We start from the raw sequence: 18,177 nt of genomic DNA, 5'->3' as shown, positions 1-18,177 counted from the left end.
ATGAATGCTTGGCTGTCTTGCATCCTCCAACCAACCTCCCATATTTGCAATTGTGGTTCATTTCTTTGCTTGGGGAAAAATGAACAAATCTACTGAAATACAACTAAGATCCCGCATTCCTGAAAACTTCCCTAGTATGCCTCATTTGCATAATGGCATCTCTTGAGTTTTCAGAGCGACCACACTGAAACTACTTTAAACCTCTAAAGTGCGTCCTAAAGCTTCTCTGAATGATTTATGAAAACAAAGCTGTACTTCACCACTTAGAGATTATCAGAAAAGAAGTGGAGCCCATTACAGCTTAGGGATGGTGGCATATTAAAGTACTTTTATGGCTCCAAGATTTAATATTTTGGTATAATTATGCACAATTCTCTATTGGATATTCTTTGAAGACAAACATTTGTAAAAAAAAAAAAGGTTCTAACTGTACATTTCTCCTAAAAAACTAAAGAAAAATACAACCGTTTCCTTTAGAATAAAATGCCAAGCAGGCTTTCATCTTTCCATTATTCCTAGGTTTCCAAAAAACCCCAAAAGTACTCCCTTTATTTTGAAATAAGTCATAAGAGCTGCCATTTCCATAGCACTTTCATGTATAAAATATCATTTATATATATAAATGCATGTATGTCTATAAATATCTCATTTGATATTTATTTGTATGTATGTAGGTATATTTATATTATATGTATGTAGGTCTACATATATACACACATAGAGAGACAGATGGATACATAGATATATGGAGGGAAAGAGAGAATCTCATTTGATGGATTTCACTGTGTAGAGATCCCTTAGGATTTCTGGATAGTTTCTGAAAAAAAACCTCAGGAACCTTGATGGATATGAGCTACTTAAAACGCCACAAGGCGTAGACTGAGCAAAGGTTAAGAAAGGGATGTGAAGCCTATGGTGACATTGGTACTGAGTTTTTTTATTTATGCTGGAATGTTTGCCTAGCTCAGCTCCACCTGGTGGAGTTTCTGGCTTCCTTCAAGGCTCCATTTCAAATCTCCCTTCTATAGGAGTCGTTTCTTCTCCATTGCTTGTATAATTGCCCCAGAAATCATTTTATCTAAATTTTTTGCTTACCTCCTGACTTCCCCTAGGACATAAGTCCCTTGCAGGCAGGAATTGTTTCCATCTCAACAGTCCCTAGTACATAATTAAAAAGTGAAGAAATGTGATTTCTCCACTGAAAGTGATTTTGAGTAAGAGCACATTACAGAAGTTCTAAGATGAGAGTCACATGGTGGGAGAAACACAGATGGGTTGGGATTTGCATTGTGGAAGGGCAAACTCCAATCCTGGAGATCCACAGACCAACTGGAAGGAATACTGCAGCAAGTGGTTAACTTCTCAGAGAGTAGACAATAAAATTTCAATGTATAGTATTCCCTTGAATTATAGTTGTCTCAACATAATCACTGTGTGTGTGGATGTGGATGTGGATGTGGGTGTGTGGATGTACATAGCATTTTACTTCTATAGGATCCCTGGGAATGCTTAGATATTAACTTCAAAATAAAGTCATATGAAATTGGGTTCTTTTGCCAGCCAAGATACAAGACTAGCAACTACAAGTGAGTATATTCCCCTAAGTGGCCATATCTGGGTGACAACAGTGAGGTGCATATCACCAATGGAGGCAGGGAGGCTCATGGGTTAAGGGAAGCAAATTCCCAACTCTTCCTTCTGGATGTGCCAATACCCAGCCAAGAATCAGCTCCATTCAGAATTTGTGGTTTTGACATAAAAAGAATTTTTGGATTATGTAAATACACACACAAGTATTTTTGAAGCCAGAAAATTCTGTTTTTTTATTATCATTATTTGACCTGTCTTTGACTTAAGATGGTTGAATAAGTTCATTCTCTTTTATAAGCATAACATTAATTCCCATGCAAACCCCAAGGCTGCAAAACCCAACTCCAATCAGGAGAAGACTTGGAAACTTCTGGATGCTAGAGGTCACCAAGAGAAGGGTGAGGGAGCCCTTGGCTCAAGTCGCCTCTTGGGCATCCAGTAGGAGTTCTTGGAGCTGTAGCTGTCTGACCCTTGAATTGGGAGTTCAGAAGCAGACAGGTCATCAGGGGCTTTTCCAGTCCAAGCCAGCAGTTTCAGAGTTACTTCTACATTTTAAAAAAAGAGCCAAAGCCTGTACTTAGCTGTAGAGGCTAGAGAATTCTTTCTATTCAGCGAGATTGTAAAACGTCTTTTTTGTGTATGGTCATAGTTTCCAAATGCCGCCATATTCCTGCTCTACCCAAGTCTGCTTTGTAAATAGCTGGTCCCCCATCTAGTGTGGGGAGCTTCATTTCCAGGACTGCTTCCACTCTCACAGCATCTGGTTTAGTGTTATCCCAGAGGTGGCCTCTCTCTGCCCCAGGAGAAGCACACACACTTGATGGAAATGATGCCTCTTAACTTTGGGTGATTATTCAAATTCCAGGCAACCATCTTAAAACATGTCTCAGGCAGGAAAGCCCAGGAAGGCATAGCATGACCTCATTTAGAAAGGAGAACACAACCAATGCAAAAAAAAAATTGCTCCAGTTTGATTCCAGGGAAGGACTCCGGGAAACACTGCTGCATTTCAACAGCAGATGGTCATCAAGGTGGGAACACACACACACACACACACACACACACACACAACACACACACACACACGGACTAAGACAATGGCAGAGATTTCATTAGTGCAAATAACATTAACAATGGTATGTTCTTTAAGAGGATTTAAATAAGGCTTCAAATAATTACACCACTACAACTAGCATTCGGTCACCCTATTCCACCTGGAGAGCTGGCAAGACCACCCTCACAACCACACAAGACTGGCTTTGAGGATGATTACATTCAAAGAAATTGCTTCCAAGGCTACAAAATGTGTAGCATTTAATCACTTTTAAAGTCTATGTTTTCTTGAGGGAGGAAAAAAAAGAGAAGCCCCTCTGGCCACTGGACAGGGAGGCTGATCCAGAGAGGATGTCAAAGCGTCTTCCTTCTCTGCATATTCTCGCCAACGTTCCAAGTGATGGAAGCTCATTAAAAATAAAAAAGCTCCAAACAAAAATAGAGTTCTTTGTAAGGAGATCATTTCCCCACAGCCACTAAGAGCTCAGCACAAAGGAAGTGAAGGAGGAGAAGAAAAAATCACCAGAAAGACCCTGGGCATTGGCAGCTATGGCTCTAGTCCTTCTTTAAAGAACCAGAATGAAACTGTGACCACCCCCCAGCCCCTCAACAGAACATTGACACAACAGTTACAAAGGAGGAAGAGCAAAGCAAAGGCTGAATGTGAGATAGTAATGTCCGGGAGAAGAAACTGCACCATCTTGAAGACCCAGGAGCCTCAATTTAAGCAGCTGTTCTCGATAGATCCAACCTGTGCTGAACATGTAAAAAAAACAGAATCCACACTCTCACACACACACACACACACACACACACGCACACACACGCACACACACTAAACACCATGGAAATCAAATCTTAGGATCAAAATCAGAGAAAAACGAGTCAGCCAAAAAGCTCAGAAAAATTTATCATCGATTCTGAAATGAGGCCTGGTGACATCATCGGGGTTGATGAAGACCGAGATGGACTTCCCGGGGTTCTCAGTCACTAGCTGCTGCAGTTTTTTGGCTAAGCGGTCATCAGGCTGGGTGGGATCCCCGCCATCAGACTGGGGGGAGGGGATGCTGGTGGCACTTCCTCGCCTCTGCAGCTCCAGGGTCAGGCGGTTGGCAGCCTTGACATGCTCGATGGCGGTCCGCAGGTGCTCGGCAGGGTCAGAGCGCACGGAGGATAGCTTCCGTGCGTGAAGCATGACCGTCTCTTCACACAGGTGCTCCAACATGTTGCACTGGGGGATGAAGTAATTGGGACACATCTTGTTCACCAGGCAGTGCTGGAGGTCATCAATGAGGCCCAGCAAAAAATGTGCAGCGTAGTCTTCCTGGGCCAAGTAGTTGGCCGGGAGCCTGTCGCAAGCCCAGAGCATCATGCTGCGCAGGTGGTATGGGCTAATGGCTTTGGGGCGAGAGAGGAGTTTGATGATGATGGCTTTGCAAGCCTGGTAGGCTTGCATGAGGCTACTGGAAATGCATTTCTTAAGTTGGACTTCACTTCTGGCAAAGGACAACCTCCACTCGTTGTCCTTTTTGCCTTTGTGGGAACAAGCAGGCACCAAGTAAAATCCACTGATGACTTCTTCCTCAGTGATCTTCCCATCCCAGAAGTGATTCTCCATGAGCCAGCTCTGGGCCACTGCAGGCCAACCTTTGAAAGATACCACTGGGACAATGTCATAGAGCATGCGGCTGCTGCCTACCCCAAGGATGATGGACAGAATTGTCCCATTCTTCTCAACTTTCTCCACCTTGGGCATCCCTCGCTGTGGCTTCTTCTGAATCTCAGAGAGCACGATGCTGATGGAATCATAAAACCAATCAGCCACTTTGGTAGGAGAGAAAAAGTAGTTGGTGGCTCCATTGATGTGGTCCACGATGGTGCAGCAGTCTTTCCATTTGCTGATGGTGCCTTCGTCAAAGAGGCGAAGGCTGAGCCAAGAGTGGCATAAAGCTGAGTGTCTCATGTCCAGGGTCACAGGCTGATTGCGGTCATGTAGCTTGAGGGCTGGCACCAGCAGGGTGAAGTCCATGTCATAGTCTGTGCCCCGGGCGTAGACGTTCAGCTCATCCAGGTCAAGGTCAACCACCCCTTCCCGGACGCCTCCAGAGAGGAGCAGGTACTCATTGGCTACAGGCAGCTTCTGGTCCAGTTTCTGCACCATTCCTAAAACAGAAAGGGAAAGAGCTACTTTAGAGACCATCCCCACATCACAAGAAAGTGCTTCAGGAGAATTCAAGGGAACTACAAAGGTCCTGACGGCCAAGGCAATTGAAGCCTAGGGAAAACAAGAGCCTTTCCGCAGCACTATGTTGCTGTCCGTGGTGCTGATACCCAAAAAATATGGCCTTCAAGCTTTAGCACTCTGTCCATCAATAAGAAGCTAGGAGTCATCCCCTGGAAGAGGTTTTAACTTGGGGGTCTCTGGTATAGGCCATGGACCAGCCTTGGCCCCAAGTGTGTGTGTGTGTGTGTGTGTGTGTGTGTGTGTGTGTGTGTGTGTATGTATATATAGTTGTTTTGTTTTTGTTTTTCTTCAGTGAATAGGATGGAATGACTACAGAGTGATTTTTCAAAGCCTATCATACAATATTCAAAATGGTCATCTATAATGCAGATCCTCTACTGGCTCCCTTAAGTAAATGCAGAATCCAAAAGGAATACTTCACTGATGGCTTTTTTTTAAAAAAAAAGTCTGTGCGCTCTCTCGCTCTCTCTCTCTCTCTCTCTCTCTCTCTCTCTCTCTCTCTCTCTCTCTCTCTCCCTCTCCCTGCCCCCCCCCCCAGCCCCATCCATATATTTTGGCACCACATTTAGTTTACTTCAGAATTCAATGAATCACCCTGGCATGGGTATGACCCTTGGGTTCTTGGCAGTCAGGGTAGTAAAGAACAAGAATTGGCAGGTTCCTTCTAGCCACAGCAACTTCCAGTTTGCTCTGATAATGGAATGCATGCTTGCCATTCAAATAGCATCTCAGCTAAGTGCAGAGGGCCTCATCATCAGCTCAATCACAGAGGAAAGGATTTTCAGGTCAAAGGCTCATGATTAGCAGCAGCCTGTTAACAAATCAATGCCAACAAAATTTCATATATGGAAGCATTGATTTTAGGGTTCAATTGATCAACACCAATGAAGGGTCTACTCCTACTTCCTTGATTCTGATCTTACCCTCTTTCATAAATATTATTCATTTTTGCTATTATTATTTGAATCTCTAAGACTATGAAAGAACTTCTGAAAAATTAACTTTTAAGGTCTTCCTTATCACTTTAGTCTCTTAGCTAATTTTTCATTTAACCAATATAGCTTCTTATTCCTCAAAATCCCATATTCCAAATCCTATGAACATCCAGGCGAAGGTTAGAGGGCTTGCCCCTAAGTCAATGTGACAGAGACTCGTGTTCCATCTTTGACACAAAACAGCTAAGAACCCACATTTATGAAGCTTTGAGATTTGCCAAGCTTTTTACAAAGGACCTTGGATAGGCCAGCTTTGATCAGATATGGCTCGGTTCCAGGCCTCTCCCTATACTTCCTGGGCACCTTGAGTAACATGGGAGTCTCCCACCCCACCCTAGCTACTCTTTATGGCATGACTTGACACTTTTGAATGGAGTTTCTTAGAGAGCTAGGGCTGTTCTGCTTTATAGCTATAGTCAGTCAATAAATATTTTATATACCCACTATGTGAGAGGCCCTGAGCTATGACCTGGAGATACAAAGCAAGGTAAAACATTGCCAATCTCTTCTCTTGAGGAGCTCGAAGTCTATGCAGTCTAATGGAGCACCCGCTGTGTCTGGAATATAATAAGGATTAAGGAATATCTATTCATCAATATAGAGCCATCCATCTGCTTTATCCATGGGTGTGTGTGAATGACTGTGAGTGGGTGAGCATGAGCTTATGTGTAGGTAAGTGTGAGTGTGTGTACAAGTGTAAGTGTGTGTATGTGTGTGTCTGTATGTATGTGAGTATAAGTGTGAGGTGCATTTGAGAGTATGTATGTGAGGGTGTATGTACAAATCTTTGTATGTATGTATGTATGTATGTATGTGTGAGTGTAAGTCTGGGTGAGTGAATGTGTGTGAATCACCATGGGGATGTGTGAGTGTGTGTGTGTGTGTCTGTAAGTGTGAGTCTGTATGCATGTGAGTGGAGTAAGAGTATGTATGTGAGGGTGTGTATAAATCTTTGTATGTATGTATGGATGAGAATCACTGTGTGTCTGTGAGTGTGAATCTGCATGTATGTGAGTATAAATGTGAGGTGTGTGTGAGGGTATGTATGTGAGGGGTGTGTGTATTTATCTTTGTATGTATGTATTGTGAGAGTATGTGTGAGTGAATATGTATGTATATGTGTGAATCACTAGGGATGTATGTGAGTGTGTATCTGTGTAAGTGTGACTGTGAGTCTGTGTGAGTATATGTGTGAATTACTGTGTGTGTGAGTGTCTGTGAGTGTGAGTCTACATGTATGTGAGTATAAGTATGAGGTGTGTCTGAGTGAGAGTATGTATGAGAGTGTGTGTGTATGCATATATGTGTGTGAGACTATGTGTGTGCCTTTGTATGTATGTGTGAGTCCTCTTCATAACCATGGGAGGTAAGCACTATTATTTTTTAAGTAGAGAAACTGAGGCACATGGAGATGAAGAGACTGACCCAGGCCAGATTCAAATTCAGATCTTTCTGCCCCTGAGTCCAGCTTCCCAAGCCCCCTACCAAAGGGTGTTCCTTGCACTGGACGTGGGGTCAAGATGGAATCCAATCCATGCCTCAGACATCCCTAGCTGCATCCTCCTGAGTATGGCCCTTCTCTTCTGAAAACTCAAGTTTTCTCCTCTGTCAAACAAGGATGATAAAAGAAGGGCCTCCCAGGGTTGGAGGGAGGACTGGATGCGAGAAGATCTGGAGAGTGCTGGGTGAGCCTCTGAGCTCTGTGGAAAAGCTAGCTATCATGATGGTGATCATTATTCAGTCTCCCATGCTAGCTGGGCTTGCTTCAGAGTGGAGGTACAGAAAAGGAGCTGCTGGGCTCGGGCAGGGAGGTCCCCAAAGCAGGGAAGTCACGGGACCCCTTCACTTATCAAGAGGATAGTGGTGGCCTGGGACAGTCAGCAGGCTGGACATGGGCCTGAATTCCCCCTGCTGTTCCTGCTACTCCTGCCTCCCCCCCAAGTTGGTCCTTTATATCGGTGAGTTTGCTCCTTTTTTTTGGTCTTTTCACCCCCAGTGTCCAGTATACAACAGGTGCCTCTTAAATGCTTGATGCATTAAATGGTTGAAAGTGAATCAGCATCCCTGTAGGCAGCTGTGGTACCCAGGCTTCTCAGACACAAGATCAGAGGGCCCTAGTCTGTCTCCCATTACTAACCAGGAGCAAAAACTCCCATCCCTCTAAATGTCTATGCATACAAGGATGCACAAGGACAAAGAAAAAAAGAGTTCTGCCCCCAGGAGCGATGAAGAAGGTGCTATCTACATTAATCGATGGGCATCACCATTTACAGAGTAAGTGGAAGATACCCTGAGGAAGGCTCCCCCTTCCCTGTCTACTGGGGGATAAATTTTTGCTACTGTACTCTCAGGACTCCTGGGTTGGGATGGGGAAAGAAGGGGTTCAATCTTCATTGTACTATGGTTCGATTTGTTTGGTTTGAAAGTTAGAGACTTCCAATTATTTCTGCCACAAATAAAACGAAGCTGAGAGAGGTGAAAGACTTTGCCCATGGACACCCAGTTAATAGAACAATGGTAAAATTCACACAGACCTTTCCGTGGCACCTATTTTACAAATCCTCTCTCTGAGCTATTTATCATAGAGCTGCTCTGTGGGTTTTTTTAACTGACTGATCCCCATTCCCCATCTGCCCATTCCCTCCTCATCTGGATAAGGAAATATTAACTTTACAAAACAAAACTCAGAGTCAGGGAAGAAGATTGGCCTTACGGGTCTCAGAGCTAAAGACAGCGCCAGCCTTGACCAACGTGAGTCATTAATAAATGAGAAAGGCTGACAAGAAAAGACGTGCAGCCACTGAATTTTCTTGGAACTGAAAGAAGCTGCTCATCAAGGCCTGTGGCTGATGGCTGCCTGGGCCCTCTCCTGGCCAGAAGCTTTAGTGCATTTCTACACTCTATCTTCGAAGGGAGCCCAGCCAGAGGTTCCTTCCCCCATGCTTTTTCTCTTGGTCCTCCTGGAACTTTCTTGGAGTCTCCCCAGGTCCAAGGCAGATTTCCACTTTTTTGGAATAATGTTATTACAAAGGTTGGCTATGGGCACCTAGTCACCACCGGCTCTTCTCTCCCCTCCACCCCCAAATACCAGGAGATTGGTCAAGTTTGCCTCCCTCCAGTCCTGTCCTGTCCATCTTCTTCTCACTCCTACCTCCCACCCAGGTGCAGAAGGACCTTTAGGCAGCAGTGCCGCCCAGGCTGCCAGCCCCTTGGAGTGTGAGCCGGGTGCCACCATGCAAGGCCTGGCTATGGTGGCCCAGCCTTGTCTTCTCCCCCATCCACAACTGCTAAAGACGGGTGAGAACAAAGGAGAGGAGGGGAGGCAACCAGTTCTCTTTCTACTGCACCTACTTATTTGCTGCCTTTATCATGACCTTGTTAAATTTAATATACATTTAGAAGAGCATCCATCTAGCGACCCTGGCCATCCTCCATCTCTGGAATGTTCCAACTGCTGACCTCCCTGCTCCTTTGAAGTCCCCCCCCCACACACACACAGGAGGTCTTCCCCAACCCCTCCTAACTCCAGGGCTTGCCCTTTGTTCATTATTTCCTATGGACTCTGGATAGAGCAAGCTTGCTTTGTCCATATTTGTTGGCAGGTTGTCTCCTCCATTAGATTGAAAGCTCCCTGAGGGCAGGGACTGTCTTGGCTTTTTCTGTATCCTCAGCCCTACTACAGTGACTGAAATTGTTGGCTGAACCTACATTAATAGGAGTTCAGAATTTCATGGACAATCCTCTTTTTTTTTTGTTGTTCTTAGCATTGTAAATGTTTATGTTTGTTGATATTTCTTAAATTTCATATACTGAACTAATCAAGTGCCAGTGGGGACTCATTTTGTTTTTCTCACAGCATATTCTTTTCCTAGTTATAACAGTGAACTTTTTATTGGAATGATTCCTTTTCCTTTTTCTTTTTTTTTTTTGGGGGGGGGGGGTGGCTGTTTTGCAGGGTAAACAGAGACTGCTCTGATATGGAATCACCCTGGGTTAGTCCTCCTGTCTCCTGAGGAAACAGGAAGAGAGTAGACCAATGCCATGCCCACAGTCCCAGTGATCAGGGAGTGGCAAAGCCAAGTCATCAATGTATTTAACAGCATGTGGCTCAATCATTCTGTTATCCCATCTTCCTCATAGCAGTAGTCCAGATCAATGCATTCCTCACTAATGAGAGAATACCTTATCCTGACAACATTGGTTTTTAGTTTGTTAGAAATAACTTCATTCAAGCTCCCCCAGTCAGAAATAATAGTGCCATACTGAGACAAACTTCCCAACCTTCTTTATGGAGATTATTCAGCAAATGGGATATTTTGGAGGCTTCAGTCCTAGGGTGAATGCCTCCCTCCCTCCCTCCCTCCTGGGGTTAAACAAACAAATGGTAGGAAATAAGCAGAGTCCCTAAAAAAATTAGGGAAAGAGACCATTTGGGATTACTCAGAGGACTGGAAGAGAAGACAGCTCTGAGAAAGTCTTCCAAAGAAGTCAGGATATGAAATCAATCTAGAATTTTATATATTTTTTCCAAAATAGAGAAACCATTTACACTTATGGAATACCAAATGGCCTGAAATGTTGACATGGAAGCCAGAGCACAAGTGATTTTCACCCTTAGTCTGGGTGGGCTTTACTTTTGGGAAACCTTCAGACATATCCCCTCTCACTGCTCTGGGGAGCAGTGTACTGGGAGGAAGGGGCACAGGGATCAAGGTGGGCAAGGGGGAAGGGCTTAAGGGAGAAGAGGAGAAGGCAGGTGGATGGAAGATGCCCAGTTCTAAAAGCCAGGAAAAAGTGCCAACTGAACTGGAAAAGTCCCAAGTTGGTGCAATCAGAGACCTAAGTCACAGAGAAGAGTTTTCAGCAACTTTGCAAAGATCCAGAAGCTCATTTGGAAAATCCTTAGGGGGACAAACAAAGTCCAGAGACCACAGTGTTCCTGAAAGGAATCCCTTGTGATGCCTACATTTAAATGTTCCTTTGGCTAACACATTAGAGGGTAGATTTTCTTTTCTATTCTTTTCCTTTCTTTGCTTCCCTCCCTCACTTTCTTTTTTTCCTTTCTTCCTCCATTCCTTCCTTTCTTCCTTCCTTTCCCTCTCCCCTTCCTCCTCTTCCTTCCCTCCCTCCCTTCTCTTTTCTCTTCCACCTTTGCCCAGATGATTCAGCGATAGCTTTTTCCCAGGGTTGGGCAAATGGAAATCTCGTCCTTAGGTATTTTTTATGGATGTTTCAGTTAAAAATGAGCCTCCATTAGCAAAGAGAGTGGACGGGTTTTAAATGGACTACAATCTAAACAATGACGTAGTTAGGTGAGCGCTTTGGATGGAGTGCTGGGTCCAGAGTCAAGAACTGAGATAAATCTGGCTTCAGTTGCTTACTGTTTGTCCCTTCCTGCCTCAGTTTCCTCACCTGTAAAATGGGAATACTAGGGACACCCACCTCACAGGGTTGTGGAGAAAATCAAAGGAGATATTATTATTATGTCATTACAGAATTCCTTAACAGTGCCTCCACACATAGTGGACCCCATATTACAGCTCATTCCCTTCCTTTTGCCTAATACCCATAACAATAACAGCTAGCATTTATACAAAACTTTAAACACTACGTAAATTCCCTTACTTACGTTATCTCGTGATTCTCATAACTCTGGGAGATTGGCGTTCTTTTTATTCTCATTTTACAAGTGAGGAAATTGAGGCACATAGCAGTTAAATGATCTGCTGGGCTCACCCATCTGGGAAGCATCTGAGAGCAGATTTGAATACAGGTCTGGGAGGATCAGCTCCAAGGCCAACACTGCTCCATGCACTGTCCCCTTGAGCCACCCCTTCCCTCTACATTAGGACAGGATGCAGAGGATGAAGGATGATGCTGAGGTAAGAGCATCAATGATGGGGTGATCTTGGAACCAAAGGGTAGCCCACCTTCATTGTGCCCAGTGGGTAATTCAGTTATTCCCCCACATGAGCAGGAACTATACCCTTGGACCTTCTAAGGTGCCCACTGGTGGAGCAATGAAGGAAGGGCATGTGAATGGATCAGCAGATGCTGATGGGTGCTTGGGGATCTTTAGCTATCAAAGCCTTCAGGAGAGCAGACTCTACTGCCTTCCCTGCCTCCCTTCTCTTTGCTTTTATCTTCCTGGCTCTCTTCTGGAAGGGCCAGGAGGGAGCGGTTGAAGGCATCTTTCCCTCCGGTTTCCACTTCTGATAACCACAATTTTGCACAGGGAAGTCCAGACCTCCCCTATGGCGCAAGCAAAGTAGCCGCCAATTTCTAGGTCATGAAGGATTGGCTGAAGCGGAGTTTCCCCTGTCACTCAGAAACTCCCACAGCTGCCTCAGTGGAACACCTTGTCTTCTGTTGTATTGCTCTGAGGAATGACTGAGAGAGGTCAGCTCATAATTAGGTCTGACAACTGATGGAGTCTCAATTCAGCACCCCTATTGCCGCAAGCACGAAGGAACTCTGGTTCATGTGCCCCTTTAGGCTTGGTGGGTTGATGATGAGCCTGGAGGCGGAGACTGTGGCATGCCACCTTCTCCCCCCTCACCCAGTTCTCTCACTGTGCTGCTTTTGCTCCTTTACTCTCTATCTCCCACCCCTCCAACACCCAGAGCAGGTGGTCCCTGCTGACCCCTAAGGTGGCACCTTGATCAGACCATATCCTAAGGACTATGCTCTCTTCTGAACACCAGTGCCAACCCCACATCCTACAGCTCACCTCCAGATGTCCCCCATACCTAAAAAGCACTCCTTCAAGGTTCAAGTCCATTGATGCCTCCTCTGGAGAACCTTGCTTGGATCTCTGCCGGCTTATGCTTCTAGCCCCCCATCTTCAAATGACTCGTTTTTAGGGAGCTCTCTAGACTGGGTATCTCAAAAATCTTAATGCAATAGCTTTGACTTTGGGGACACCCTATTTTTGGCTTCTGTCAGATATGGTTTGGACACAATGTCTCTTCTTACTCAGAAACTTAAAAAATAAATGAACGAGTGAATAGCTTTGGTGTCCTAGCGGTGGACAAGGTGCGTGTAAAAGAGGGAGGGGCACGGGGCTTTTCAAACTTGAGTCTATCTCCTGATGCACACGAAAACCATTTTAAGGGCCTGGGGGAAGCTGGAATATCACATATTATGAGATCTACACTGAGAAACAAAATAAGTATCTTTTCTTTTTTTCTTCAGTCTCCATAAGAAGAAATATTCACACAAAAATGATCAAAGGACATTTGTTAACCATCTAAATGATGGCTGTGCTGGAGGCTGGGCTGGGACCTAGGATTCCAGAGATCAAAATTCTGCCTGAAGAAGGGAGTCAGGGCAGGGGAGTCCAACAGCTACCCAATGCCATTGAGGTTCTGGACCTCTACGCTTCACCCAGAAGAACTGTCCCAAATACATTTAATTCTGTACTGATCTCTAAGCTGCCTCCCCCATCAAACCTCTGTGCATGGACCTGGCTTAACACAAGGGCCACCCCCCACCCCTAGTTATTGTGACAGAGAGCAAAAGTGGGCAGCTTCTACCGAGCAGGAAAAGGATGTAGGTCTGGGCTCTATTTGAGGAGACTTCTCAGCTGGGTGTTTGACCTGGCCACAAGATGGGGAATTCATGCACTTTGGGAAGCCACAGAACAAAGAAATGACAGGCATTTAGAGAACACTTTTTGGATCACAAAGCAGTCTATGTCCATCACCTCTCATAATAATGACAACGACAAGAACAAGCAATTCGATAGGACTTATTTGTAAAGAGCTATAATTCTATTTATCCTCACAACAGTCCCATTTTACAGATGAAGAAGCTGAGGCACTGCAGTGACTTGCTCAGGGTCACACAGACCGCGTCAGAGGCTAGATTTGAACTCAAGGTCTTTGGTGCCCCCTAGGAGCCCTTAAGTATAATTAGTGGCTGGTATTTCTTTCACCTCTTTACATTGGCAAAGTAGTTTCTATGCAATATTTCATTTGATCCTCATAACAAAACATTATAAGTAGTTGGTATAATTCTAATTTCTAGTTGGGGAAACTAAGGCTGAGCGGTAAAGTCCCAGGTCTCAGGAGAATGAGAAACTGAGCCTGCACTTTGATGAATGGAAAAATTGAATGCTTTTGTAAAGAAGAGAAGATCAGTGGGGATGAAGGGTGACTACACAAGTTCTGATTGGTGGGCTGGTTAGGATGTCTATTATGGCAAGGTTTCTGTTTATTCCTAAATATCTAGAAAGGGAAAGCCTAGGAGACCAGAAGGAAAGAAAGTCTGGTCCCAGGTAGAGAAATTGAGCTTGCCAAAGGGGTGCCAGCCACTGAGCAGGCTGGGCTCGCCCACAGTGGGAAGCTCACAAAGATGGCAGCCATGCCAGGGATCAATGAGCAGGGTCAGTCCCTGGCCAAAAGAAGCCCTAAAGAGAGGGCTTCCAATCCCCATGCTTTCAATGAGTTTGTGTGGGCACAGCCTGGTCAGGGGGCAGGAGCCCCTATTGTAGCTGGTGCCCTTTGTTCTGTTCCTGGAGCAACTGGGCATCTCTGGTTGTCTTCTTCATTGGCTATCTGAACTAAGAAAGCAGAGAAGAGATTAAAGTTCTCTATTTGGCCACCCTAGTCATTTTCATCAAGATTTATTGCTAATTAAAAATAGTGAATCTCTTAAGTTCTAGGCACCATGGAATATGCCCATAGTGGTGAAAAAATCTACAAATTAAACGTATGTATGTATCTCAATCTCCAAGTGATGTCATTCCCATTTTACAGATGAAGAAAACAAAGTTGAGAGTTATTGAGATGGCATATGGTCACAGTCAGTGACAGGAGGTAACAAAGAATCCCATATTTAAGAGTCACCAAAACAGAAAGGTCATCTGCTCTAAGCAGATCTCAGAGGTCATCTGCTCTAAGCCAGATACAAATGGGAGCTTCCTCTAGCATGCTGTCGAGAATACCTGGACAGTGGGAGTCAACTGGTCAGTTGGCTGACCATCCATCCCCCTTTTTAATGTATATTTATTTGTATTTTTATCATAAAGTGTAGATATATTAACAGGGGGGAGAGAAGAAAATTGTGGAAATTAAAATGGAAGAAAAAAGCAAAAGCTATGGAGAGACAAGACCGTCCAGTATCTGCCATTCTCTACTCTTAAAGAAGTTGTCCATCCATCATTCAAGATGGTGAAGATCTTTCTGGATCCAAAGCAACAGAAGCAGTCCCTTCCCTCCCTAGGGGAGATCACTCAGACCCTTTCTCATGTGCAGATGGATCTGGTTTATCTAGGATAGCTCATGAGTCACCATGGAAGGAAGGAAGGAAGCCAGACCCGAGCACACCTCCCTGCTCCCAAGTTTCCGAGCCCCTGGCCTCATTCTCCATGGCTACATGGAGACTTCTCCCATATCTCAGGGTGGTGGCACTGAGCCCAGGGCTCTCTTGATGAAAAAGACAATAAATGCATTCCAACAAATGGAACCTTTCCTTTTGTTTTTTTGATTTCTTTTTAAAAGTTGACTACTTCCTCTTCTGGACGACAGATGTCCCCACACACCACTTTATGTTCAGGATCCACCATCTCTATTTTCTTTTTCCCCTCAAGAGTGAGCCAGTTCCTATGACTCCCAAGGACAGCAAACAGGAGGGAGGGAAGGAATTCTGGCCAGAAGCTCCAGGAACTAGAGGCCAAGGACCACATCCATGCAGGAACATGGCAGGACAAGGGCTGGTGAACAGAAGTGGGGTGAAGTATGGTCAGAGGAAAGTCTAAAGGGACACCTGAGGATGCACCAGGGATTATAAGAGGGAGGACTGTCCTTGGGAGTCCTGGGAGCTGGTTCAAATCCAGCCTTCTCTGCTTCTTAATCAGGTGAGCTTTCCTGGCCTGAGTCTCAGTTTCTTTAAAATAGCAGCTCTGGAGGCGGCTAGGTGGCGCAGTGGATAAAGCACCAGCCCTGGAGTCAGGAGTACCTGGGTTCAAATACAGTCTCAGACGCTTAATAATTACCTAGCTGTGTGGCCTTAGGCAAGCCACTTAACCCCGTTTGCCTTGCAAAAAAAAAAAGAAAACCTAAAAAAAAAATAGCAGCTCTGATTTCCCTTTTCAGCTCCAGGTCTCCAATCCAACCCTCATGAACTCACACACACACACACACACACACACACACACACACACACACACACACACCCAAGGTGTAGTTTGGTGCCTGGACCTGGCTTCTCTTGAGGGAAAGGCCACAAACTCACAGGATGAGTGGGGGGTCACCATCTTTTCCAGAGCTCTGACATATCTTGTCCTTGGGGGCTCTCTGGTTCTCCCTAGCTCTGCCATTCTCTGCTTGAGGATCTAAGGTCCAGCCCAGCTTGGACGCTATCCTCAACACCCTCTTCCACCTTTGACATTCTGTTCCCAAGTCCTTTCCAGGTCTGGTATTCCGCATTCTAGGGTCCCTCCCAGCTCCAGGTCCAGCTCCTGTAAAATACAGGATGCTGTGTTCTAGATCCTAGGCTCGCTTCCAATTCTGAGAGTCTATTAATTCTGTCTAAATTAGCTTCAAGGATCCTCCATTGCAAAGTCCTTCCCAGCTCTGGCACACTTTCTCTCCCCTCCTCACCCCTCAGAACACGAGCCACACTAATGGTGGGGGGAAGATGTGCTTCCCCACAGGTGAGCAGTCATCAGAGTTGGCATTTACCAATGCCAAGACACTGCTTCCAGTCATTTTAACCATTTCAAAGAAATCGAGTGGATTTTTCTTGAAAAATTTAGTCATGGGCTGAGGTAAACAGCCATGGAGCCTCTGATTCTCTGGTAAGAATATGGCTGTTTTCCAGTGGCACCTTCAGCTTAATGGCCCTAGTACCCTTTCCTCACTGAGTCCATCCTTCCTCTCCACCTTCACAGCCACCTGCTGCCCCCTGAGCCCCAAGGAGGAAGCACTGATTCCCCAGCAAGCCCAGGGCTCTAGAAGTCCCAGGTCTCCCCTGGCCCTGTCTGAGGGATGTTTTGTTACGGTGTCATCATCAACAATTCATTCCCACTGAATTTTTAATGCATGCTAGCAGGGAAGGCAGCTTCAGATCACTGCATTGAGGCCATTAAGAATTCATGAATGGGCCTTCAGGTACAGGGAAAAGGGGGAGGGAGCGACAGTGCTGGAGGAGCATGGTGGAGAATTTCCAGGCCCTGGTAAAGAAAGGGAGGAAGAACTGCCCTCAGGGAGAAGCCTGCCAGCTTAGGAGAGCTACCCAAGAGCAAGCTCATCACCCCTCTCACTACAAAATAGCTTCTTTATTTGAAAAGAAAGATACAACTATGGCATTTCAAGGGTTCAGAGTGAATTCTAGGCTGGAAGGTGAAAAGCAAGAGGCACCTTTGGGATGCAGAGGGAAGAATGTGGAATTCATTTCTTTAATTGTCAGTCAGGTCATTTAGCCTCCTTAGACCTCAGTAAGGTCCTCTGTAAAAGGGCATTTTCTGCCTGCCCATTCTAAAGCTATGAACCCATCTGGTGCCAGGTCACTCAAAGCCCTGTCCAGTTTCTGGTCACAACTTACCCATCACTTCCCAAGTTGCATTTGAAATCCCCTTGGAGAACTATGGGGTCCCTCGGTAGCAAAGGGGCTTCTTCCTAGCCTCCACCTCCCCTCCTTGGCCAATCTGATCCAACAGGATTTATGAAATGCCAACAATGTGCTAGTTCCTAACATGGAGTCTTGGGTCCAAATGGGAAGAGAGCCACCAGGCTATGAAAGCAGGCATCCCTCATTGGGTTGGGTCCCTCATTGGTTGGGCAATAGAAGGCTGCCATTTTCTCATTATCCCACTGGTGGATTGAAACCAATAGCCTGTACCCAAGCTCCATGAAAATCACCGGTTTGTTGTGACTACCTTATAATCAAGAGATTGAGAGCCTGGTCTTCAATATGCTCATTGCAAGACCTAATGACAATAATTATAGCGAATGATAATAACTAGTCTTTGTAAAGTTCTCTAAGGTATCCTACACATTTTACAAATATTATATTTTATGCTCACACAAACCCTGAGAGGCAGGTACTGCTCTTATTTCCATTTTACAGTTGAGGAAACTAAGGCAAGGAGAGGTTAAGGGGCTTGATCAGACGGAACTTAGATCTTCCTAACTCCAGCTCCAATGGTCTGTCCAATGTACCACCAAGATGTCATTATTACAGGGACAGAATTTTAGGAAACTATTGAGTCTAGTTTTAATATAATGTTAATTATTATAGCTATTATGATAATTATTACTCATAAGTATTTATTTCTTGCTCTATTGATCT

At 45.0% G+C, this 18,177-nt stretch overlaps 1 protein-coding gene across 3 annotated transcripts in view; it reads right to left on the bottom strand.

Moving 5' to 3' along the window:
* Positions 1-546: 546 nt before the first annotated feature.
* Positions 547-18,177, bottom strand: part of MB21D2 (Mab-21 domain containing 2) — a 106,182-nt gene continuing 88,551 nt past the window's right edge. For 2 of the 3 annotated variants that reach the window (XM_074190629.1, XM_074190630.1), the window contains one exon: positions 549-4,806. In XM_074190629.1, coding sequence (XP_074046730.1) covers positions 3,542-4,804 — 1,263 coding nt within the window. In that variant the 5' untranslated portion in view covers positions 4,805-4,806 and the 3' untranslated portion in view covers positions 549-3,541. Of the gene's footprint in view, positions 4,807-18,177 lie in introns of all 3 variants that reach the window. The other variant, XM_074190628.1, reaches the window with a different exon arrangement.

Source organism: Macrotis lagotis, chromosome 6 (assembly GCF_037893015.1).
Source record: "Macrotis lagotis isolate mMagLag1 chromosome 6, bilby.v1.9.chrom.fasta, whole genome shotgun sequence".
NCBI lineage: Eukaryota > Metazoa > Chordata > Mammalia > Peramelemorphia > Peramelidae > Macrotis > Macrotis lagotis.
The sequence above is the reverse complement of the archived record's forward strand: the minus strand, read 5'-3'. Positions and strand labels throughout refer to the sequence as shown.